At 36.6% G+C, this 27035-nt stretch overlaps 1 protein-coding gene across 2 annotated transcripts in view; it reads right to left on the bottom strand.

Annotated features, from left to right (window-relative positions):
- Positions 1 to 428: 428 nt before the first annotated feature.
- The window catches only part of CDKL2 (cyclin dependent kinase like 2), a 51839-nt gene continuing 25232 nt past the window's right edge, over positions 429 to 27035 (bottom strand). For both annotated transcript variants that reach the window (XM_040481101.1, XM_040481094.1), the window contains 8 exons: positions 17892 to 17980; positions 15286 to 15421; positions 14115 to 14413; positions 13413 to 13506; positions 10862 to 10985; positions 10385 to 10491; positions 4644 to 4730; positions 429 to 2560 (listed from right to left, as the gene is read on the bottom strand). In XM_040481101.1, the coding sequence (XP_040337035.1) occupies positions 4665 to 4730; positions 10385 to 10491; positions 10862 to 10985; positions 13413 to 13506; positions 14115 to 14413; positions 15286 to 15421; positions 17892 to 17980 (915 nt within the window). In that variant the 3' untranslated portion in view covers positions 429 to 2560; positions 4644 to 4664. The remainder of the gene's footprint in view (positions 2561 to 4643; positions 4731 to 10384; positions 10492 to 10861; positions 10986 to 13412; positions 13507 to 14114; positions 14414 to 15285; positions 15422 to 17891; positions 17981 to 27035) is intronic.

The raw sequence follows: 27035 nt of genomic DNA, 5'->3' as shown, positions 1-27035 counted from the left end.
AGACAAATATCATATGATTGCACTCATACGTGGAATTTAAGAAACAAAACAAAGGAGGGGGGGAGAGACAAACCAAAAAACAGACCCTTAGAGAACAAACAGAGGGTTACCAGAGGGGAGGTGGGTGGGGGAATGGGTGAAATAGGTGAAGGGGATTATGGGTACACTTATCTAGATGAGCACTGAGTAATGTATAGAATTGCTGAATCACTATATTGTATGCCTGAAACTAATATAACACTATATGTTAACCATACTGGAATTAAAATTTAAAATAATTAAAAAAAGATAACTAACTTGCCACCTCTATATCAAAGTTTCCCCCCCCCAAAAAAATTAACAGATAATTTAAAATTTATCTAAGTACCATACAGTGCTATACACATTATTTGTATTCTCTTCATTAAATAAATGCAAATAAAGCCATCTATGGAGCTCAGTAAGGTATAATATTTATTCATTTTAAAACGTACATCCACACAGCAAGCCCATTTCTCCCCACCAATACATATACATATTTCCTATTAGGCTTAACCATATTCTTCTAAGGAGAGCAAAGTAATCTTAAGCTGAAAGAAAGAATTACTTTGGTTCAGTATCTATAGGCCAGTTTGCAAAACCTTCTTTTTCAAGTAGTTCTGCCAAGGTTCTAACCAGATATGATCTTTGAGTCTCAACTTGCACTTACAGTAAATTATTTTTAGTTCCTTAATTCTAAAGTTCACAAAATGTGTTAATAGGCAAAATACACCAGAAGCAAATACAGAGACAAAAAGGTAATTGATCCTAGATCCTCAGTCATTGAGGTGATCTTTAAATAAAAATAACATCGAAATAAGCTGGAAAGCCACTTGACTTTGAAATATTGTCTTCTTTCCACACTGTACAGTCTATTGGCAATATTTTTTAAGTAAAAATAGAACAATATCTTAATGTGAAGCCTATTAATGTCTATACATTAACTGTCTTTAGCATATTAGCCATACCAATGTAGTCGAACACCTGGTCAGAGGTTAAAAATAGAGTTTCAAAATCAAGACCAAATTTTAATTGAACCACCTAAAGACTTCTCCATTGGAATCTCTCATTTTGCCTCCTCCTGAATGTCCTGCTTTTTTGAGGACAAAGTATCTAAGGTCAGAATTTTACTATTAAGCTCCTCAGAGTAATAGAAAAGAGTATAAGTTAAATTCTTGGGCTAAGTTTTAGTCAATGCCTTTTGGAAAAAACAACACATAGTTAACTGGTTAAGGCAAAAAAAACACACAAATTCTGGTCCCCTTAACAGCCATTCTCTAAAATAAATTCAGAGCGTGACCAGCAACCTAGAAGCCAAAAACCTACAGCCAAATTGGCTTAAACTTCCCACCTGGAAGTCATGGACTGGGGCATGAGAAACGGTGTGTGGACTGTATGTAGGTAGATATTTTTGCATGTTCGTGAAGAGCTTTGGGGAAGGCCTATGTGTTTGAGGAAATGAGAAGACAGGAGCATCTCTGGGTTCTGTCTGATATCACCTTCAAACTATCAGTGGACAGGAATGAGGTCATAACAGTGGACACTTCCTCCCCAAAGCCTCTTCAGCTGGGGAGTTCAACAGTAACTGGCCTAGAGAAAAGTAACCAGTCCTAGTCAATCAGTAACACTGCTTCCCATCTCCTGGTTTTGTATGTATATACTTCCCCTTTCAAGGAGAAGCATAGTCCTCAACTCCAAGGTATACCTACAAAATTCTCCTTCACCATTCTCATTCCATAATCATGTTCCCGCACGCAGGAACACTGGCTCCAGAATCTCACAATACAGAGGACTACCCGATGTCAGAGTCATACTAAGTCATGAGAAATAAAAGGTTTCTTTGAGAAATTTGCATCAGTGTGGTTCATAGAAGATCAGCAGAGAGGCCAGATTCCCATAGTACAATGATCAAACATCAATCACGATAATCACAGAAACCAAAGATATACATCTATCCATAGAGAGCAGTTACATATCTCCTTAAAGCCTAGAAACAAGCAAGCTTTTTAAATGTATATTAATAGGTAAGTTATGGTAAAGGAAACATTTTCTCTTACTGATCCTAGTTTTTTCATTTCTTCAAATGATCCTAGTTTTTATCACCTACCACCACCAAACCCATTCCTAAGTAAATGTACACATTTATACAGATAACACAGAGTTCAATGCATAAATAACATAACCATTATAATGTTTCTCTCTCCCTTTTTAAACTCATTTTTAATCTTGGGTAATTTTAAATCACAATCTACTAACAGTAAATACACATTCGTGGAACAAGAACCATATCACTATTCTTCCATTGGATATATCTTGAAATAGCAACAGTGGACTTGAAAGGTGATGGGATAGCAGTTGGGGAGGGGCACTTGTTCAATCTTCCTTCGAAACACTTGGAAGTCTTTCTCTTTTTTCTTCTACAAGGCCTTTCCCAGAAAATTCAGGCAGTTCAAAAGCAAATGACCAAAACCACAAATCTCTCTTTGTAGGATATCAGCACTTTGGTCACAAGAAGATGTCATCTCAAGGGCTAGAGTAGCATCTAAAAGCACAGGGGGATACAGGCAACCAAACAGTTTCCATAAAAATCTTTCCAGAAAGTGATTTATATCTTACTTGCTTTCTCACATTGAATATATTTATAATATTGTAAGTATTACACAGTCTAAGAAAACTTAAGACCGTATAGAACAAAAACAAGATTTTAAAGAAAACCTTTAGGATAATTATCAACCAAAACTGTCATGTGTAGCACACCATCTCCTTTTATGTAAATAATGACTAGTTTTGACAAAATAGATCCAAGTTTTATAGAGGCTACAGTTTATATAGTACGTATAATGAGTGCATTGCAAAGACGTCTCCCAGCGCCTAGAAAGGGCCCTGTACCAATGAGGAATTAAAACTTAAGATTTGTTCACTTCAGAGTAAATTCACATTGGATGTCACAGACGTTCAAAATGCTTTGTGGAGAATGAGATACCACCTCACAGCTGTCAGAATGACTAACATTAACAACTCAGACAACAACAGATGTTGGCAAGGATGCGGAGAAAGAGGATCTCTTTTGCACTGCTGGTGGGAATGCAAAGTGGTGCAGCCGCTCTGGAAAACAGTATGGAGGTTCCTCAAAAAATTAAAAATAGAACTGCCCTACAACCCCGCAATTGCACTACTAGGTATTTATCCAAGGGATATAGGTATGCTGCTTTGAAGGAGCACATGCACCCCAATGTTTATTGCAGCACTATCAACAGTAGCCAAAGTATGGAAAGAGCCCAAATGTCCATCAATGGATGAGTGGATAAAGGAGATATATATATATATACATATATATATATATATGAATATATATACACACACACACGATAGAGTATTACTTGGCAGTCAAAAAGAATGAAATATTGCCATTTGCAATTACATGGATAGAACTAGAGGGTATTATGCTAAGTGAAATTAGTCAGAGAAAGACAAAAATCATATGACTTCACCCATATGAGGACTTTAAGAGACAAAACAGATGAGCATAAGAGAAGGGAAGAAAAAATAATATAAAAACAGAAGAGACTCTTAAATATGGAGAACAAACAGATGGTTACTGGAGGGTATATGGGAGCGGGGATGGGCTAAATGGGTAAGGGGCATTAAGAAATCTACTTCTGAAATCATTGTGGCACTATATGCTAACTAACTTATGTAAATTAAAAAAAATTAAATTAAATAAATGCTTTTTGGAGGTTAACAGATTAATTCCAACAGTACATTTATGAGAGTGTGGGATTTTATTACCATCATATTTTACATAGTTAATAAGATATTAAACATTAGGTGACTAGTCTGAGGTCACATACCAAATTGCCACTCAAAAGGTCTGATCTTTGGTTTTCATTTTTTTAGTACTAAACAGTTATATTTAAAAGGAAGGCAATCCTGTTACCATTTAAAATTGACACTTAATTTTTCAAATCACTGTTGGTGCCTAATCAAGTGAGTTCTTAATTTACTCTGTTTTCCTTTTTAAAAACATTTGTAACATATTTCTCCTGGGGGTAGGTCCCCGGTGGGGTAGGAACGTGTGCCAGTGGGTCCTGTTCTTGCTGTGCAGACACATGGCGCAGGCCTGGAGCTTGTAGCTCCCTTTTTACCGTGGTGGAGTAGCAGGACAATAATAAAGTCCATCAGAAACAAATATAAAAAAATACAATACAAAAATAAAAAGGAAGGCAATCATCTAGAATAGTGCTGATCCCTCTTTATTGGGAAAAAGATTACCAAGCAATCATTTCGTCTTTCTTGCTTTACGAGCCCAAAGGGCAAATGACTGATAAGGGAGATAAGTATATATCCTTCCACTGCACTCATCACCCTGAATTCACCTTACTGTATCCAATAAAACACAGGAGATTAGTTTAAGGGCAAGAGCTGTAAACTCCATGAAAAGGGATTTCATCCCAAAGACAAATACTACTTCTTTTTTTTTAAGTGGCACAGTTCTTTCTCTACCAGGTGTTCTCACAGAATCAATCACTAGAGAATGCTTAACGGCAGAATTTGGCCTTTAGCAAGCTACAAAATATCTCCTATGGAAGGTTTACTTTGCATTAAGTATGAGAAACCAGACATACCCAGTTCAGAACCAAAATGACTCAGTGCTGGTGTTCCATTCGAGGCAAATCAGCCTCCGAATCATCTAACAGGGGAGATCCTGAAACCTAGAAGTTAATAATCAAGCATTAAAGATTCCCAAAAATTGTAAAAGTCTCACTCCACCCCCCTGAAAATCCCACTTCTTGTTGTTCAAGTATCAGGTGTTTATAATTAACCATTCATAGCGCAAGCTGCTTGCACAGAAGACGATGATGAAGTAAGAGGCTGTTATTCTTTGACCTCTTTGGTGATACGTGTGTTAAAAACATGCTTCTGATGTGCCCAGGTAGTGTAAACCCACTACAACCCATCTCTCCTACTTATTACAAAAAAAACAAATAAAAAAAAACCCTTTAGGAAAAATATGAAAAACAACTGGAGATTAAGGAGAGGTGTCAAAAGTTGGAAATGTGATCCTTCACATGGGGGGTAGGTTTCCAATTTTGTTTATTTTTGCTCCTGTGACTTTGCCCTTTAAAAGGCAGGCCCTAGTCTCAGAGTAGTGAAGAAGTACAAAAAGCTAAAAGTCTGAAAGAAACTCCCTTGTTATCCCAGAGAAACCCTGCAAGCCACCAAGTGTGGGGGTGGGTTGGTCCTGGAGCGAACAGAACTAGAGCAAGGGACTCCCTAATTCTGTGTATAGACTGACGGGAGTCTGAGCCCAGCTCCTGATGCAGGCATGCAGCAGCTCCAAACCCAGAACAGCAACAGCTTGGCGAACTGAGCTGAGATTTGAACTACCTGCACAAGTCTCCAGCTAACCCCTGAGCCACACAAGCACAGGACAGATGCAAACTACAGATATCAAAGACTTAGAGAACTGAGATTTGAAACATTTCCCACAAGAGATAAGGCAGAATTTGCAGTGAGAACAAAGCTTCAATGACTGCCTGCTAAAATAAAACGTCCACATTCTCCAGAGGGTTATAACAGGACCTGGAGGCTACACAACGTAATATTAACAGTTTCCAAGATACAATCAAAGTTTATTGGCCATAAAAAGATCCAGGAATGTGTCATCAATTCTCAATGGAAACGGCAATCAACAGATGCAGAAATATATATGCTATACAGGTATATATAACTTAATTAAGTTTATAAAGTCCCAATATCTGGGTCACCTCGGGATCGATATGAATGAAAAAACAGGAATTCTTAGCAGAGAAATATAAGCCCTAAAAAAGAACCAAGTGGACATTTTAGGACTTAAAAATACAGTATCTGGGGGCGCCTAGGTGGCTCAGTCAGTTAAACATCCAACTCTTGGTTTCAGCTCAGGTCATGATCTCACGGTTTGTGGGATCTAGCCCTGCATTGGGCTCTGTGCTGTCAGGGCAGAGCCTGCTTGGGATTCTCTCTCTCCCCCTCTCTCTGCCCCTCCCCGCTCATATGCTTTCTAAATACATACATACATACATACATACATACATACATACATACATACATACATAAAACAGCATCTGAAATTTAAATATCTCCCTGGATGGGCTTAATAGCAGAAGGGAAACAACAAGATAAAGAATCAAAGAACTTAAAGATAAATCAATAGGAATTACCCAATGTGAAGAGCCAAGATAAAAAAAGAAAAAAAAAAAAAGATTGAAGAAAGCAGAGTCTCAGGAACTTGTAGAAAATACCAAAAAGTCTAATATCTATGTCACTGGACTCTCAGAAAAAAAAAGAGAGAGAGATTATGGCAGAAAAAAATTTTTGAAGAAATAATGACCAAAAACTTCCAAATTTGGCAAAAGAGGTAGGTTTACAAATCAAGAAGTTCAGCAAATGCCAAACAGGATACAAAGAAAACTATGCTTAGACACATCTTATTAAAACTAATGAACACAAAACGATGAGGATAAAATCTTGAAAACAGGTAGAGAAAAATGAAACATTACATACAGATGAACAATTCAAATGCCTAAGAATGTCCCACATTCTGACAGAAATCAGAGAGATCAGAAGACAGAGGAATGATGTCCTTATAGTCCTGGGAGAAAAAAGTTTTTAAAAACCTACCAACTCATATTCTATATCCATTGAAAATATATTTAAGGGATGAAGGCAAAATAAAGTCATTCTCAAATGAAGGAAAACTAAAAGAGTTTGTCACCCATCAGACTTGCTCTGGAAGAAATGCTAAAGCAAGTTTTTCAAGCTGAAGAAAAATGATACCAGAGAATAAAAGTATAATCTTTAAGAAAGAAGGAAGAACAACAGAAACGGCAGGTAGTTAGGTTAATATAGAAGACTACTTATTTCCATAAATTGCTTAAAATATCTATGACTATTTAGAGCAAAATATATGACAATGTAGTGGGGTTTTTGGTGTATGTAAATAAGACAAAGAATTCTAACATAAAGTCCAGGTTGAAGTAAAAGGAAATATGCTTACCACTACATTTTACAAGTGGTACAATATTTACTCTAAGTAGACTGTGGAAGGTTAGTTAATATATATTGCAATCCCTAGAGTAATCACTAAAAAAAATAATACCAAGAAATATACCCAAAAGCCAATCCTAAAAATATTCAAATACAAAAGAAGACTAAAAAGGGAAAACAAAGAAATAAACAAACAAACATATATATATATATATACACACACACACACACACACATACATATATATAAACATAGAGCTAGATCCAGATATATCAATAATCACATTCAATGTTAATGGCCTAAGTATTTACTAGCAGGCAGAATTCTAAAGGTATCACCTGGTTAGTCAATCAAACTATTGTAGCTACTGCTATGAAGCAACTTTGCACATGGAATTAATGTTACTAATCAGGTGACTCTAAGATAGAAAGATTATCCTGGCCGGCGCAATGTAGGCCTGCAAGGCCAATCACATGCCTCTTAAAAGCAGAAGAGGAAGTCAGAGATGAGGCAGAAGGGGAGGTAAGGGAGGGTCAAAGAGTAAGAAGGATTTGATCACTATTACTAGCTTTGTAGATGGCAGAACTAGACCATGAGCCAAGGAATGTGGTCAGCCTCTAGAAAGTGACAGCATCCCCCAGGTGTCAGCCAGAAAAGAAACAGGGACCTCAGTCCCACAACCTCATGAAACTCAATTCTGCCGACAATCTGAGCGGGCCTGGAAATAGATTCTCCCCTAGAGTCTCCAGAAAGAAATGCAGTCCCGCTGATATCTTGATTTGGGGTCTGTGAGACTCAAGGGGAGAAGAAGCTATTCCTAGGCTTCTGACCCATGGAAACTGTGAGACAGTAAATATTTTAAGTTGGTAGAAGTTTACTAGCTGTAATAGGAAACACATTCCAGTGAACAGAATTGGAATTGACAGAATGGGTACAAAAGAAAGACCCTACTTCTATGAAATGTTGTACATTAAAACAACAACAACAACAACAACAACAACAACAACAACAACAAAGAAACAGATAATATAAAAGTAAAAAGATAAACCATGGAGACAAATAAGTAGGCTCGAGTGGCTATTTTAATCTCAGATAAAATTGGTTTCATGGCACAGAGCACCACAAGTGATAAAGAGAGGCATTTTCTAATGATAAAAGTGATAATATATCAGGAAGACAAAAACTATTATAAGTGTGTATGTACCTAATAATAGAGATTTAAAATACAGGAAACAAAAATAAACAGATATAAGAGAAAAATAAATAATTCCACAGTCAGTGAAAGATTTTGACAGCACTCTTTCAAGAACTGATAGAACCAAACAAAAAAATCATTAAGGATATAGAAGATCTGAAGAATACTACCAACCACCTTAATCTAATTTCACATTTGTAGTAGGCTATGTCTAATGACTGAAGAATATACATTATTTTCAAGGAAACAAGGTTCATTCGCCATGATAGATCATCTGCTGAGCCATAAAACGTATCTCAATGAATCTAAAATAATCAAAATCATACACAGTATATTCTCTGACCATATGGAATTAAATTACAAGTCAATAATAATAAAATATCTAAGGAAACGCTAAATAAATAACTACTAAACAACATGTTTCTAAATAATTCCTGGGTTAAAGAAGAAATTACAAGGGAACTAAGAAAATGTTTGGACTGAGCAATAATGAAAAACACAACACACCAAAATTTGTGAGATGATGCTTAAACACCACTTAGAGAAAAAATATGTAGATACATACACATAGAAGTATATAATGTGTGTAAGTGTGCAGGAGGTGGACAAGTGGAGACAGAGTCCACGGGTTATGCAATACTTTATTTACAAAAAACTATCTTACGGGTGTTCCAGAAGGTACATAATAGACTTTTATAAATGTGAAAATGTTTGTGTTATGCACAGAAACAAAAATGAAGTTCAACGTATTGATCCATACCATAACGTAAGAGTGCAAGGCAAGTCACAGCTTCTGCCAGAAAGCCTTTTGCTTTCAGTCTCTCGCTGTTTCTCTTCCCACTGACATCTTCCACATATAAACTCATGTTATTTTGGTGTTGATTTGTGTTTTTCACTACACCTACTTTCTCCTTTATTGTATTTTAAATACAACTGGGAAATGAACAAATAAACTAAGAGTAAAAATGCAGAACAAGTTTATAAATATCAAAGAAATAGTTCAAATCAACCAAATAAAAATACTGACGTATGAAGGCTGCCAAAGCCTTTCTTCTATTTCATGAGACAAGATTTGGTTATGTGAACCCTGAAAAGTGGTTTTGAACAATAGTACCCTCACAGACAGCAAGTGAAAAATCCTGCACCTTTAAAATCCACATTAAATTTTAGACATATACAAGGAATTTATTGAGATACTATAGTTCCTAAAAGTAAAATTTGTGATGGTAATTAATCTTCATGCAACAGGAATTTATTTAGTTTTAATTATATTGCTGCAGAAATTGTTAACAAGAGATAAGGCAAAGTAATAGCAGTCAAAAAACCTTTTTCTCAGGGTCACTGTGTAACTGCCTCTGTAATTTGTTGCCCTCAACAACATAATTTCCCTTGTTGATTGAGCTCTACCAAACTATTTAAGGCATAGTAGAAAAAAAACATCCACATAGATATGGAGGCAATACTTAAATGAGGATGGAGACTTAAATTCCAAAACAAAAGTTGCCTAGCATCAAGGAGAGGTGAGAAATCTGTAAGTACAATGATGCATATCCAAAGTTTATACCCAGTTATGGTTGGCTCAGGGAATTTAAAAGTTTGCGAGTTTTCTTAATGTAAAAATGACTGATAGGACTGTTATTAAAGCAGCAGAAATATAAATATTCTGTAGAATTAAGAGAAATTATAGAAAAATAATTATATATAGAATAGCAAGTCTTTAACATGCACAAAGTAGATAGTCTTGGGGAAACGTGTCAAATAGAGGATACATTTTAAAAGGATACAGGCAATTCAAAGAGTGAAAGATAGGTTATAGCTTTGGGGTTAACTCAGTGAAATACTATGAGTTATCACAAAAGTTATGTAAAAGCCATAGCTAGGCTACACACACACACACACACACACACACACACACACACACACACATAATTTTAATCTATAAAAAACTGATGACGGTAAGCTGGAAAATGTCTATATAAGTATACATTTAATAAAGGTACTAAGTGCAATGAACAGTAAGAAAAACTTTGACAAACAAAATTGTATGGATCCCACCAATAAACTTGCCCAATCCTTAAGAGCGAGCTTTCCCTAGAAATATAAATATATATATTTCCCCAGAAATATAAAGTATTTCTGTACCTGATGTAATCCAATACTGGGGGCGTGCAAGTCAATAGTGGCCAGAGAAGGAATTCGAGATTCTGAGAGATTTTTATTCTCTTTCCTTATTAACCTGGAATTTCGAGCTAGATAAAAATAACCACACGTTTAAAAATTAGACATTTGTATTAGTTTTCCACATTCTATAGCTGTCCCTCAGTATATACTTAGTGTACATATTTACATACATAAGTCTGTAAATATTTACATATGGAAACACATAAAGTTACTACAATTTTTTACTTTTAATATTTTTTTAGTTTACTTAACATACATTTTATTTATTTTTTAAGATTTTATTTTTAAGTAATCTCTACACTTAACATAGGACTCAAACTTACAACCCTGAGATCAAGAGTCACATGCTCCACTGACTGAGCCAGCAGGTATTCCAATGTAACATAAATTTTAAATAATATAAACAAAAAGGCTGAAAAGTAAAAGCATTATACATACCTATGCCTTCCAAGGCTCTTAGTTCAGGGAGATGATTATAGTTCAGTTCAGGCAAACGGACATCTGTCTTTGAGTATTCCCTTCTTTTCTTATTTGCCTGAAGTAGGCTCTTTTCACTTGGGACCTAAGATCAGAATGATTAACACAAGTGAATTAGCCTTCAGGTAAGCTTGGCTTGCCCCTTTTGTAACTACTATATTGATATCCTAAAATTTAGGAATTCAAGAATAACACAAAACTTCAGAAGTCCTGTAATGAGCTTTTGAGTTTCTTTATTTGGAATTTTCTGCTTGTTCTTTTAATAGAGTAAGTGCTAAGACTCTTGGTTCAAATTAGTTATAAAATAATTAGTTTAAAAAAAACTATCTGCATGTCCAAAAAATAGTAAGTTCAGACCTCAGGTTGGTCTTCAACTTAGGTGTTGTAAAAAGTTTAGGCAAAGTTCTGCCTCCAATAATTTTCATTAAGACTCAAGTGTGTCTTCTTCCCATTAATCTCAACCTCTTTTCTTGACTGCCTCTTAAAAATAAGGATAAACAGAAATAAGATCTAAAACTGACAGCCAGTGTTGATTATGCAATGCCTGAAAGAAGGCTGATATCAATTCCAGCAAAGTGCTATTGAGCCAGCTACTCTGAAAGCCTTGCTGATCAAAGTAATCCTCCAAAGCAGATCAAGAATGTAAAACACAAAAATATCTACAAAGAAATCAGTAGGGCATTAAAAAAAGGAAAGTACTGTGGATACAGAAATTGTGGGCCAAGAATAATTAAAAGAAAAGCAAATGTAATGCCCAAATCATGAGAGATATGAAAAGAAGGCTACTCTTGTTCAGCTCTGAGGATAACGAGAAGGGTAGACAAGGGAAATTTGAGAGAAAAATACTCTTTGGGAATACATCCACACCTCCATTCCCCGGCACAAGAGTTCATTCACCACATTCTGTAAGCATTTTCCATGGTGCTAGACATGTTCTAGGTGTGGGGTAGAGCTGTGAGGAAAACAGAGCACATATTCCTACCTTGGAAATGTACATTCTAGTTCGGGAGACAGACAATATATAAATAAGCAAATATAGAGGCTGGTAGGTGTATGTAATGGAAAAAAAATTAAGCCAGGAGAGAGAAAAGAGAGTAATGCGAGACAAAATGAGTTCTAATACTAGGGAAGACCTCACAATAAGGCTTCATGTAAGCCAAGGAGGAGAAGAAGCAAATTCTTTGGATTATCTGGGGGAAGGAATGTTCTAAAGCACAGGAAATAAGTGCAAAAGCCCAAATATAGGTGCATGTCTGGCCAGGTTCAAGGAATACAAGGAAATCAGTGGGTTGCAATAGATTGACCAAGAGTAAGAGAGGCCAGGGGCACCTGGGTGGCTTAGGCAGTTAAGCATCTGACTCTTGATTTCCGCTTGGGTCATGATCTCACATGATCCCAATGTGAGATGGAGTCCCACATTGGGCTCTGCACGAGAGACTGCTTGGGATTGTGTCTCTCCTCCTCTCTCTCTCTGCCCCTCCCCTGCTCATGTTCTTACTCTCTCTCTCTCTCAAAATAAATAAATAAACATTAAAAACAAGTAAAATTTCAAAAAAAAAAAAAAAAAAAAAGAGAGAGAGAGAGAGAGCGCGTAGCCAGGGGTGGAATAAGAGGGATGGGGACCTGGGTCAATCAGGGACTTACAAGCCCTGTTAGGATTTTGGTCTTGACTCAGAGATGACCAGTCAATGGAAAAGTGATGATGATTTAAGTTAACTTTAAAAAGAAGCATTCTGGCAGTTACGTTAAGCAAAGTAACACTCCTCTGAACCTTCAGAAAACCTCTGAGCCTTGTACATGCTGCCATTCTTATAATCTGACACTGTTTTAATTTGTTGATCTTCTACTAGACCATGAGCTCCTTGAAGAGAGAGATAGATTGATTCATCTCCAGTGTCTCATAATAAGTTATCAATAAGTATTTATTAAATGAATAAATAGAATACTTTCTTTTTTTAAAAAATGTTTATTTATATATTTTGAGAAAGAGATAGAGCATGAGCAAAGGAGGGGCAGAGAGAAAAGGAGGGAGAGAGAGAATCCCAAGTAGGCTCTGACTGTCAGTGCCCAGTGCAGGGCTTGAACCCACAAACCATGAGACCATAACCTGAGCAGAAATCAAGAGTCAGACACGTAACTGACTGAGCCACCCAGGCACCCCTAGAATACTTTCACCAAAAATCTTATGTGAGATACAACAATTTATCTTGTCACCTACTCTAAAAAAGAACTGATCACCAAGTATTAAGAAAATTTACTGTTACTAAAAAAATTAAAACATGTCATTTAAATAATATATTTAAACATCTAGACTTACAAAACTTACTTAAACTTTAAGACTTTCACATTTATGATTGTGACAGGTTGGGATGATACACGCATAATTAAGTTTCCACTTTATGATATGTCTCCAAATAAGATTCCCAGTTCTTCACTATTATATTTAACATTAATAGAAGTCTAGAAATGACTAATTCTTGCTCTTCTATCATGGGAGTAATAGTTCACTTACTGATGTGGTCACATTAATATTATAAATGCCTGATGGAGAATGTTTATGTGGTTTAACAAATGGAATGCAATACTTCTTGGTTTTCTCATCCACTCTGCAACAACAACAACAACAACAACAAATTTAAGTTAGAACCAGCAGTAACTATTTTTTTCAAGCACAAAACCAAAACCAAATGACACAAAACTAAGTGACATGCAGTTTAATCAGCATTTAATGCTTATTCATAATCATACAATGCACATAATACTGGTGAAACGTTCTGTCCTTTACCACTACCCTCATGCCTCCCACCTCGCTCCCAAGTCCAAACAAATAAATTACTTTTCTTTCAGCAAAATTTCCCAAATGAGCTTCTTTGTATCACCAAATACCCACAGCCATACCATGTAGCAGCAAACGCCCAAAACCAATTATTTCTTTTATTATGATAACCTCCTTTGACATTTTTAGAATAAATAGTTATAGACCCTCTTCACCTTACAGAGTACAATCCACTTTCTTAAGACTCAGGTGAATTTTTTTTTTAATCAAATGCTAATAACTTTCATTACATAGGCCAAAAGCATTTTGAAACAGAACGCTTACAAGAATGAAGAGCACCCAGAAGCCCGAAAGTAGAATGTGGCTGAATCGATTAACACTCGCAATTTGCAGACATACCCTGAAACAACATTTTGTTCTTATTTTCCTCATTCATACCTGTGACTCTGAACTCCTGGGATATTCACCATTCCAGAATTAACACCGGGAGCCACCGTGGAAAGATTGTGCGCAAGTGGGGGAATTGCCACGCCTAGATTTCTGGTGTGATCCACGCTTCCGTTGCTGCAATCTCTGAGGCTTGTAGAAGGCACGGTTGTGATGCGGCTCATCCCACTGTCAGGGAGACAGCTCGCATTTGAAGCTCGACTGACTTTTTCAACTTTTTCTCCGTCCGGTTTTGGCCCTTTTATTTTAAATACTTTAGAATCTTTAATTTTGGGATCAGCATTGGTATCCTGACCATTAATAAAAATGTTAATAACATTAATGATCTGAGGAGAATGAAAAATTACCTCTTCCTGTAAAGAACTCGTCAACTACTGCAGAATTCCATAAATATCACCTTCTCATGCCCCTGTTTTCTTTATTCTATCTATGGAATTAAAATTACACCCAGGATTCTTGGTCAGACATTTATTTTGAATAGAAAGGCAATTGCTCTGCTATATATCAGGTGAATATGATACATACATATATCAAATTTATATATATTTCAGTAGAAAAATGTGAAAGAGAAATTAAGTATCACTACTTTTGTTCTTATATATCTAAAGTCAGGAAATACAAAACTGAGAACTGCCTTCTCCTTTTGGTTCATTTGAAAAAATGTGAGTGGATTGTTGATGGATTGGAATTACCTTACCAAGAACAGATTCTAGGTAACCAACATGCAAATATAAACTTCAAATAAATTAAATACCCAAATCTCAATTTTAAAGTGCTCTACTTTATACAAAAAAAATTAAATGATACTTTTCTCTCATATCATTTAAGGGAAAAAATGATACATGCATGTGTTTGTGTCCATGTGTTTATATGTGAGTACATGGGTCTAAATGTTCTTAGATAAGTATGACTCCCTGACAAGACCTACTGCACAGTCTGATACACACTCTGGTACACAGTAGGCACTCAAAACACGATATGTTAAGGCAGTTTTTCAAAAGGTAATGTCTATAGAGAAGGTACATTTTTACAACTAAGCTAAAAGTTAACAACTTGCTCACTGCTCAGAAAACCTCTTTTTTTATATTCATTTATTTTCCTCCAAAAATAAAAGGATATATTACATTTAAAATTTAATACACATGAAAACATGGACATTTACCTGTACCACAAGCATTTTTCTATCTTCGCCTAAGGAATCACCTTTTTCCTTTTCCTTCTTTCTGCTTTGAGATTTTTTAGATAAAGAAACATTTCTGGCATCTTTCTGTACTTTTAACTGTAGTTCCTGAGAAAACCTACATAAAAATAAATTTGTCAATACAAGAAAATTGTAGGGGTGCCTGCAGTGGGTTAAGCCTCCAATTTTGGCTCAGGTCATGATCTCGTGGTTCATGAGTTTGAGTCCCTCCCCTAATTGCATTCACTCTCTCTCTCTCTCTCTCTCTCAAAAATAAATAAACATTAAAAAAATTTTTTTAAACACAATAAAATTGTATAAGACAGATAAACCTAGAAAAAATTCATTTTCAAGATTTTTTTTTTTGTATTGAGTATTAAACTAGACTATGTTATTTAAAATGAGAAAAATTGGGGCGCCTGGGTGGCGCAGTCGGTTAAGCGTCCGACTTCAGCCAGGTCATGATCTCGCGGTCCGTGAGTTCGAGCCCCGCATCGGGCTCTGGGCTGATGGCTCGGAGCCTGGAGCCTGTTTCCGATTCTGTGTCTCCCTCTCTCTCTGCCCCTCCCCCGTTCATGCTCTGTCTCTCTCTGTCCCAAAAATAAAAATAAACGTTGGAAAAAAAAAAAAAGACATTAAAATGAGAAAAATTATTGGGGCACTTGGGTGGCTCAGTCAGTTAAGTGTCTGACTTTGGCTCAGGTCATGATCTCACGGTTCGTGAGTTCGAGCCCTGGGTAAGGCTCTGTGCTGACAGGCTCTGTGCTGGAGCCTGCTTGGGATTCTGTGTTTCTCTCTGCCCCTCCCCCACTCGCACTCTGTGGCTCTCTCTCTCAAAAATAAACAAACATTAAAAAACATTTTCTTTTCATGAGAAAAAGTATGGCCTAGATTAGCAGTTCTCAAAAGGTAGTCTGTAGAACCCTGGGAATCCCTGAAAACTTTTCAGGAGGTTCACAAGGTCAAAGCTATTCTTTACCTTAATAGGAAGATGACTGCTTTTCCTCTACATTGACACTGGCACTGATGGTATAAAAAGCAATGGTAGGTGAAACCGCTGGCACCTTACCAAGAATTAAAGCAATGGCACCAAACTGTACTGACAGTTATGGTGTTCTTCATATTCATACACACATTCTCAGTTTAAAAAAACAAAGGCAGTTTTGCTTAAGAATGTCCCTTATGAAATAATAAAGAAGTATTAATTTTATTAAATCAAAACCTTTGAACACAAGTCTTTTTTCATAATCTGTGTGAGAGAAGGGAATGTGCATGAAGCACCCTGCTACGAACCGATGTGCAGTGGCTGTCTTAGGGAAAGGAACTGTGTTATTGTTTGAGATACAAACTAAACTAGCCACTTCTTTCGTGCAACATTTTTTACTTGAAAGAAAGGATGACAGAAAACTACAGTTATTCAGACTTGGAGTATTCTGCAAACATTTACTTTTAAAAAATCAGCAAAGGAAAACAACTGACAGCATTTGTGTTGACGATAAAAATCACATTTTTATGCAAAATTACAATTCTGTTAAACTTGTGTGCACTAGTGTGACTGTAGCCGATTCCCAATACTTAAAAAGACTTTTCTGATGAGAGAGAATGTGACTTTTTGATACTATATAATGAAATGTGTCACCATTTTAAAGATCTGCATTATTTAGCAAAACAGTATTTTCCAAATGACTAATAATGATACCACAAAAACACACATGGCTAAAAGCTCTATTCAAAGTGCAAGAAGATAGATAAATGGATTTTAATGTAACAGGGTACGGAAAGCTCACTGATATGTTTCAGACTCCGCAATGCAACCAACCCTTAAGAACTACTACTGCCAAGTTTTGGCATAGTATCAAAATTTAGGTTATGGACTCAATAAAGAATACCCACAATTATCTAAAAGGGCTATTAAAATACTCTTCCATTTTCCAACTCCATATATATGTGAGGCCAAGGTTTGTTTGTAGATCTCAATCAAAACAACCTAACACAACTAATTGAACACAGATGCAATATGACAACTGAGGTATCTTTAATTAAGCTAAACACTAAATGGATTGGTAGAAATGTCAAGCATTGTCATTGCCACTCATCTCACTATTCTTGGTTTTGTTAGCTGCACTGATGCCAGCAGCTGAGACAGCACAAGAGACCGCACCGGCAGCTCTGGCACTCACAAGTTTGGCACATCAAGGTCCCAGCACAGCACTGGCAACAGTGTCACATGACCGGGTGTGACGTGGGTACAGTGGCAACAGGAGATGGTACCTTTGGAAATGCATCAGTACCCAAAACGATGGCAACACGAACTCGTAGCAACATACAAATCAGTGACCTGTGTGGTAGATGTCACCACAAGGAGACAGAAAGAAAAGCAGGATGCAACTGCTTCATGTCAACCTAGACCCCTAATTCAGTGAACGCGGGGGACCACTCCTAGGAACTGCATTATTGCTAACACTGAATAGAGGTAGGGTGGTCAATATTTGAGACTGTATACAAGCGGGTGTGTATAGAAATAAGAGAAATACCTTTACTTTAACTCTAGGTTGGGACACCCCGGAAAACATGAGCCAGTACTATACCTCTCAGCAAATCCATCCACATGAAAGAAATCATGGTGCAGGAGCTCAGCACAGAAGGGCCTTTTGTCTGGGTCAATATGTAAGCATTTCTGGAAAACCAAAGAATACATACAGCTCATATCAAACAAAAACTGCCTACATTTAAATTTCTGAATGTAGAAAAATAGAAAATTGCTGTTTATAGTCAATGAATTTTAAAAACATAATAAATGATAAAGAAAAAAATACAAATCTAGACAATGACCACTACTGGTTGCTAATATCACAAAAAGAAAGACCATCAGACATGTGGTGTCTCTAGATGGAAACATACAAACCTCTTATGACATGGTCTTGCCAAAAATCAACCCGATTCTGATGAGCTCTAGCTCTAGTTTATAAGAAATACAAGACAGAGGAGCATATTAAACTATACTATGTGGATAATTCTAAGGGTCAAACAACCTACTTTCTTTAACAAATAAATGGCAAGGTTTAAACAAAAAAGAAAAGAGATAAAGATGAGCTTGTAGATTAAGATATATCCACCAATTGTGATCTATAGAATTCATGTAGATCTTAGTTCTATAAAAAGAACTATAAAAAGAAATTATGAGAAAATCAGTGAAACTTTGAGCATTAGTTAGATGTTTTATAATATTAGGGAAATATTTTTTTTCCTAATTTTTAAAATTTAAAGCCTTGCACAATAGAAGGGAAAGGGCCTATTCTGTGTATATCACTGTGCTGGATACTTCACATAGATTATTTGATTTTAATGCAGGTCTTGTTCTGATTTATGAGAACCACTTAATGCCAGGAAAAAGAGAAAAAACTCAATAAGCTTAAAAATGCTACAAAAAACAAAGCTGAGGAGGATGAAGATAGGTAAAAAGAAGACTGTCAAGATGCTGTTAATTGTTGCATCTAGATGATAAATACACAAGGGTTCATTGTACTACTATTCTTTCTACTTCTCTGTTTGGAGTTTTCCAGAATAAAATGTTTAAACGTTATGGGAATTCTATTATAAGGGACATAAACTGGATAATAGTTTTACCTTAATTCCCTTTAAATCTCTATAGACAGATCATAAAGCTGGCCTCCATGAAAAATATTTAATCTGTTAGAAGATTACATAGAAAAGTAGAAATGTATTCATCTAAGAACTTGTTACAATTGTTTATAAGCTTAATAAACTTTTATTAATGAGTTATTTTAAAAATTTAAAAAGCAAAAAATATCTTGAGTAAATGTGATATGATCTTGGTGTTTTAGATATACGGCACTTATTTTATCAATACTTCAGGAAAGTCCTAATAAGAATTTTTTGATCTAACAACTCCGAAAGGTCTAGTGAGAATTGCCCTAATATCTTCCTCAACTACAAGGCAAAGGTGATGATCATTTGTAAATTAGCTTCAGCAAATCTAGTGGTTAAGCAAAAGCCTCCTTAACACTACAGTACATGTCATGATCCTATGCCCTGTGCTTTAATAATTTGCTAGTTCTTGGGGCACCTGGGTGGCTCAGTCAGTTAAGCTTCCAACTTCAGCTCAGGTCATGATCTCACAGTCCTTGAGTTCAAGCCCCGCATTGGGCTCTGTGCTGATAACTCAGAACCTGGAGCCTGCTTTAGATTCTGTGTCTCCCTCTCTCTCTGTTCCTCCTTCTCTCTCTCTGCCTCTCTGTTTCTCTCTCTCTCAAAAATAAAAAATATTAAAAAAAAATTTGCTAGTTCTTTACCTTTCTTTTTATTTCCTTATCCATTCTTCTTCTCTTTTCCACTTATATAGGCTTGCATTTCAAATGTTAAACATTAAAAAGATACTGTTATGAGGATGTTTTTATACTTAAAACATGCTAGATAACACTAAACAGTTTCTTAAAACAAATAAAATTTTCAGGCCTTGGGGCACCTGGGTGGCTGAGTAGGTTAGGTGTCCAACTCTTGGTTTCAGCTCAGGTCATGATCTTATAGTTTGTGGGTTTGGGCCCCACATTCGGCTCTGTGCTGACAGTACAGATCCTGCTTGGGATTCTCTCTCTCTCCCTCTCTCTCTGTTCCTCACAACTTGTGTTCATGCTCTCTCTCTCTCTCTCTCTCTCAAGATAAATAAATAAGCTTAAAAAAATTCCTTTAAAAATTTTTTTTCAGGCCTTTCCTTCCAAAGATCTCCCTGCCAAATTATTTAATTTTTTAAACTCTTTCTTAATGTACAAAAATTACGGCCACCAGGACCCAAACGCAGGACATTGGTATTGTGGTGTGGAATATCAGCTTTAAATGTGGCTGTAATTGGCACGACACCCCAAGCCAAAATGTCTTATGAGAAGAAATAGAGGTGAACTATAAAGTCATAGCCAGTTTCCTCTCTACTCTGCAATCTAGGAGAAAAAACTTTCACCCAAGGGCAAATCAGGGTTACTCCAATGAACAAATCAAAGCAAACCTGGTGGAAGGTTCAAACACTCCACCACTACAAGCAAGGAGGAGCTTTGCAGAGGACTGATCAGTGGGATAGAGCAGTCAAAACGCAACAACAGAGTGCATGTAACACACTCCAAAAAACACTTCCTGAAGTGTCAGGCCCTGGACAGCATATGACCCTTTTTAATATAGTAGTACTCACATATGCAGGACGCATAACAAGCTATTAAACACATAAAAGACAGAAACCTAGCCAAAATGATGAAATGGAAGAATTCTCCTCAAGAGAAAATCCAGGAAGAAATAACAGATAGAGAATTGTTCAAAACAGATATAAACAATATATCTGAACAAGAATTTAGAATGACAGTCATAAAACTCATAGCTGAGCTTGTAAAACACATAGAAGACAGTAGAGAATCTACTGCTGCAGAGATCAAAGACCTAAGAAATAGTCACAATGAATTAAGAAATGCTATAAATGAGATGCAAAATAAACTAGATACAGTGACAAGGATGGAAGAAGCAGAAGAGAGAATAGATGAAATAGAAGATAAAATTATGGAAAATGATGAAGCTGGAAAAAAGAGGGAAAGGAAATTACTAGATCACAAGGGTAGAATTAGAGAGGTAAATGATTCCATGAAATAAAATAATAACCGTATCATAGGAGTTCCAGGAGAGGAAGAGCAAGAGAAAGGGGCAGAAGGTTTATTTGAACAAATTATAGCTGAGAACTTCCCTAATCTGGGGAAGAAAACAGGCACCCAAGTCCAAAAGGCACAGAGAATTCCCTTCAAAATCAACAAAAACAGGTCAACTTCATGACATATCACAGTGAAACTGACAAAATACAAAGATAAAGAGAGAATTCTGAAAGCAGCTAGGGACAAAGGGGCCTTAACCTACAAGGGTGGATACATAAGGGCAGTAGCAGACCTGTCCACTGAAACTTGGCAGGCCAGAAGGGAGGGGCAGGAAATATTCAATGTGCTGAATAGGAAAAATACGCAGCCAAGAATCCTTTATCCAGCAAGGCTGTCATTAAGAATAGTAGAGAGAGCAACCAACAGAATGGGAGAAGATATTTGCAAATGACATAACAGATAAAGGGTTAGTATCCAAAATCTATAAAGAACTTATCAAACTCAACACCCAAAAAACAAATCATCCAGTGAAGAAATGGGCAAAAGACATGAATACACACTTCTCCAAGGAAGACATCCAGATGGCCAACAGACACATGAAAAAATGCTCAACATCACTCATCATCAGGGAAATACAAATCAAAACCACAATGAGATATCACCTTACACCTGTCAGAATGGCTAACATTAACAACTCAGGCAATAACAGAAGTTGGCGAGGATGCGGAGAAAGAGGATAAGGATCTCTTTTGCATTGTTGGTGGGAATGCAAACTGGTAGAGCCACTCTGGAAAACAGTATGGAGGTTCTTCAAAAAACTAAAATAGAACTACCCTACGACCTAGCAATTGCACTACTAGGCATTTATCCATGGGATACAGGTGTGCTGTTTTGAAGGGACACATGCGCCCCCATGTTTACAGCAGCACTATCAACAATAGCCAAAGTATGGAAAGAACCCAAATGTCCATCGATGGATGAATGGATAAAGAAGATGTGGTATATATATACAATGGAGTATTACTCGGCAATCAAAAAGAATGAAATCTTGCCATTTACAACTGCGTGGATGGAATTGGAGGGTATTATGTTAAGTGAAATTAGTCAGTCAGAGAAACACAAAAATCATATGCCTTCACTCATATGAGGACTTTAAGAGACAAAGCAGATGAACATAAGGGAAGGGAAACAAACATAATATAAAAAGAGGGAGGAGGACAAAACAGAAGACTCTTAAATATGGAGAACAAACTGAGGGTTACTGGAGGGGTTGCAGGAGGGGGGATGAGCTAAATGGGTAAGGGGCATTAAGGAATCTACTCCTGAAATCATTGTTTCACTATATGCTAACTAATTTGGATGTAAATTTTAAAAAATAAAAAATTAAATTAAAAAAAAAAAAAAAGAATAGTAGAGAGAAAGTTTTCCCAGACAAACAAAAACTAAAGGAGTTCATGACCACTAAACCAGCCCTGCAGGAGATCCTAAGGGGGACTCTGTGAGTGGAAAACAGCAAAGACTACAAAGGACCAGAGACATCACCACAAACATGAAACCTACAGATAACACAATGGCACTAAATCCATCTTTCAATAATCACTCTGAATGTAAATGGACTAAATGCCTCAATGAAAAGACACAGGGTATCATAATGAACAATAAAAATAAGATCTATCTATATGCTGCCTACAAGAGACTCATCTTAGACCTAAGGACTCCAGCAGATTGAAAGTGAGAGGATGAAGAACCATCTGTCACGCTACTGGACATCAAAAGAAAGCCAGAGTAGCCATACTTATATCAGACAAACTAGATTTTAAAACAAAGATGGTAACAAGAATTGAAGAAGGGCATTGTATAAATTAAGGGATCTATCCATCAGGAAGAGCTAACAATTGTGGAGGCACTTGGGTGGCTCAGTCAGTTACGCATCCTACTCTTGATTTTGGCTAAGGTCATGATTCCAGGGTCATGGGATCGAGCTCCACATTGGGCTCTGTGCTGACAGTGCAGAGCCTGCTTGGGATTCTCTCTCTCATCCTCTCTCTCTCTCTCAAAACAAATAAATAAACTTTGAAAAGAAAAAAAAAAGAAGAGATAACAATTGTAAATGTTTATGCCCCCAATGTGGAAGAGAGCACCCAAATATATAAACCAATTAATCACAAACCTAAAGAAATGTATGGATAATAATACCGCAATTGTAGGAGACTTTAATACTCCGCTTACAACAATGGACAGATCATCTAGGCAGAAAATCAATAAAGAAACAAGGGCTCTGAATGACATATTGGACCAGATGGACTTAACAGATATATTCAGAACTTTTCATCCTAAAGCAGTAGAATACACATTCTTCTCAAGCACACATGGAAAATTGTCCAAAATATATCACATACTGGGTCCCAAAACATCCCTCAACAAGTATAAAAAGATTGAGGTCATACCATGCATATTTTCAGATCACAATGCTATGAAACTTGAAACCAACCACAAGAAAAAATCTGGGAAACCCTCAATCACATGGAGGCTAAAGAACATCCTACTAAAGATGAATGAGTCAAATTAAAGAAGAAATCTAAAAATATATGGAAGCAAATGAAAATGAAAACATGACAGTCCAAATCCTTTGGGATGCAGCAAAGGTAGTCTTAAGGGGAAAATTCATTGCAGTTTAGGCCTATCTCAAGAAGCAAGAAAGGTCCCAAATACACAACCTAACCTTACACCTAAAGGAGCTAGAAAGGCAGCAGCAAAGAAAGCCCAAAGCCAACAGAAGAAGAGAAATAATAAATATTAGGGCAGAAATAAACAATATAGAATCCTAAAGAACAGCAGAACAGATCAATGAATCTAAGAGCTGAGTTTTTGAAAGAATAAACAAAATTAATAAACCTCTCGCTGGACTTCTCAAAAAGAGAGAGGACCCAAATAGATAAAATCACGAATGAAAGAGGAGAGATCACAACCAACACCACAAAAATACAATTATTAGAGAATACTATGAAAAATTATATGCTAACAAACTAGATAATCTGGAAGAAATGGACAAATTCCTAGACACTCACACACTACCAAAACTCAAACGAGAAGAAATAGAAAATTTGAACAGACCCATAACCAGTGAAGAAATTGAATCAGTTATCAAAAATCTCCCAACAAATAACAGTCCTGGGCCAGGTGGCTTCCCAGGGGAATCTACAGAAATTTAAAGCAGAGTTAATACCTATTCTTCTCAAACTATTCTAAATATAGAAATGGAAGAGGGGCGCCTGGGTGGCGCAGTCGGTTGGGCGTCCGACTTCAGCCAGGTCACGATCTCGCGGTCCGTGAGTTCGAGCCCCGCGTCAGGCTCTGGGCTGATGGCTCAGAGCCTGGAGCCTGTTTCCGATTCTGTGTTTCCCTCTCTCTCTGCCCCTCCCCCGTTCATGCTCTGTCTCTCTCTGTCCCAAAAATAAACGTTGAAAAAAAAAAAAAATTTAAAAAAAAAAAAAAAAAAGAAATGGAAGAAAAACTTCCAGACTCATTCTATGAATCCAGCATTACCTTGATTCCAAAACCAGACAAAGACCCTACTAAAAAGGAGAAATCAGGTCAATATCCCTGATGAACATGGATGCAAAAATTCTCAACAAGATACTGGCAAATTGAATTCAACAGTATGTTGAAAGAATTATTCATCATGATCAAATGGGATTCATTCCTGGGCTACAGGGTTGATTCAATATTCACAAATCAATCAGCATGATACATCACATTAATAGAAAAAAGGATAAGAACCATATGATCCTGTCAATAGAAAAAATATTCGACAAAATACAGCATCCTTTCTTAATAAAAACTCTCAAGAAAGTCAGGATAGAAGGAACATACCTTAATATGATAAAAGCCATATGTGAAAGGCCCACAGCTAAGATCACCCTCAATGGGGAAAAACTTGAGAGTTTTCCTCCTGAGATCAGGAACACAACAGGGATGTCCACTCTCATTACTGTTGGTTAACTAGTGTTGGAAGTCCTAACTTCAGCAATCGACAACAAAATGATATAAAAGGCATCCAAACTGGCAAAGAAGTAGTCAAACTTTCCCTCTTCACAGATGACATGATACTTTACATGGAAAACCCTAAAGACTCCATCAAAAAACTGCCAGAGCTGATACAGGAGTTCAGCAAAGTCACAGGATATAAAATCAATGTACAGAAATCAGTCATGTTTCTATACACCAATAATGAAGCAAGAGAAGGAGGTATCAGGGTATCAATCCCATTTACAATTGCATCAAAAACCATCCTAGGAATACACCTAACCAAAGAGGTAAGAGATCTGTATGCTGAAAACTATAGAAAGCTTATGAAAGAAATTGAAGAAGACCCAAAGAAATGGAAAAACATTCCATGCTCATGTTGGAAGAACAAATACTGTTAAAATGTCAATACTACCCAAAGCAATGTACACATTCAATGCAATCCCAATCAAAATTGTACCAGCATTCTTCACAGAGCTAAAACAAACAAACCTAAAATGTGTATGGAACCACAAAACATCCTGAATAGCCAAAGTAATGGTGAAAAAGAAAACCAAAGCAGGAGGCATCATAATCCTAGACTTTAACCTCTACTACAAAGCTATAATCATCAAGACAGTAGCACATAGACCAATGGAATAGAATAGAGAACTCAGAAATGGACCCACAAATACATGGTCAACTAATCTTTGAAAAAGCAGGAAAGAATATCCAATGGAAAAAGACAGTCTCTTTAGCAAATGGTGCTGGGAGAACTGCACAGCAACATGCAGAAGAATGAAACTGGACCACTTTCTTACAGCATACACAAAAATAAATTCAAGATGGATGAAAGACCTAAATGTGAAACAGGAAACCATCAAAATCTATAAAGAATTTATCAAACTCAACACCCAAAAAAACAAATAATCCAGTGAAGAACTGGGCAGGAAATATGAATAGACACTTTTCCAAAGAAGACATCCAGATGGCAAACAGACACACGAAAGATCCTCAACATCACTCCTCATCGGGGGAATACAAATCAAAACCACAATGAGACACCACCTCACAGAAGTCAGATTTGTTAAAATTAAAAACTCAGGAAACAACAGATGTTGGTGAAGATGTGGAGAAAGGGGAATCCTCTTGCACTTTTGGTGGGAATGAAAACTGGTGCAGCCATTCTGGGGAAACAGTATGGAGGTTCCTCAAATAATTAAAAATGGAATTACCCTATGACCCAGCAACAGCACTACTAGGAATTTATGCAAAGGATACAGAAGTGCTGATTCAAAGGATCACATGTACCACAACATTTATAGCAGCACTATAAACAATAGTCCAATTATGGAAAGAGTCCAAATGTCCATCAACTGATGCATGAATTAAGAAGATGTGGTATATACATACATATATACATATACACATACATACGTATACAGTATGTGTATATAATATATATTAAATGCACATATATGTATATACACATACATGTATATATACATGTATACATACATATATAATATACACACACAGTTCCACACAGATGGAACTGAAGAGTATTATGCTAAACGAAATAAGTCGGTCAGAGAAAGACAGCTATCACATGACATGATTTCAATCATATGTGTAATTTGAGAAATTTAATAGATGATCATAGGGGAAGGGTAGCAAAAATAAGATAAAAACAGAGAGGGAGGCAAACCATAAGAAATGCTTAAATGCAGAGAAACTGAGGGTTGATGGGGTGGGGAAAATGGGTGATAGACATTAAGGAGGGCACTTGTTGGGATGAGCACTGGGTGTTATATGTAAGTGATGAATCACTGGATTCTACTTCTGAAGGCAAGACTACACTGCATGTTAACTAACTTGAGAATAAATTAACTAAAAAAAAACAAACTAAAAGCAATATAGGGGCACCTGGCTGGCTCATTGCGTGGAGCATTCGACTCTTGATCTGGAGGTTGTGAGTTTGAGCCCCATGTTAGGCATAGAGCTTACTGGCAAAGAAAGGGTGGGGGCAGGGAGAGAGGCCTGCCTGGCTCAGTCAGTAGAGGATGTGACTCTTGATCTCAG

Source organism: Herpailurus yagouaroundi, unplaced genomic scaffold (genome assembly GCF_014898765.1).
Source record: "Herpailurus yagouaroundi ecotype Mexico unplaced genomic scaffold, PumYag 28, whole genome shotgun sequence".
Classification (NCBI taxonomy): Eukaryota; Metazoa; Chordata; class Mammalia; order Carnivora; family Felidae; genus Herpailurus; species Herpailurus yagouaroundi.
Note: the sequence above shows the minus strand (reverse complement) of the source record. Positions and strands in the feature narration are given on the sequence as shown.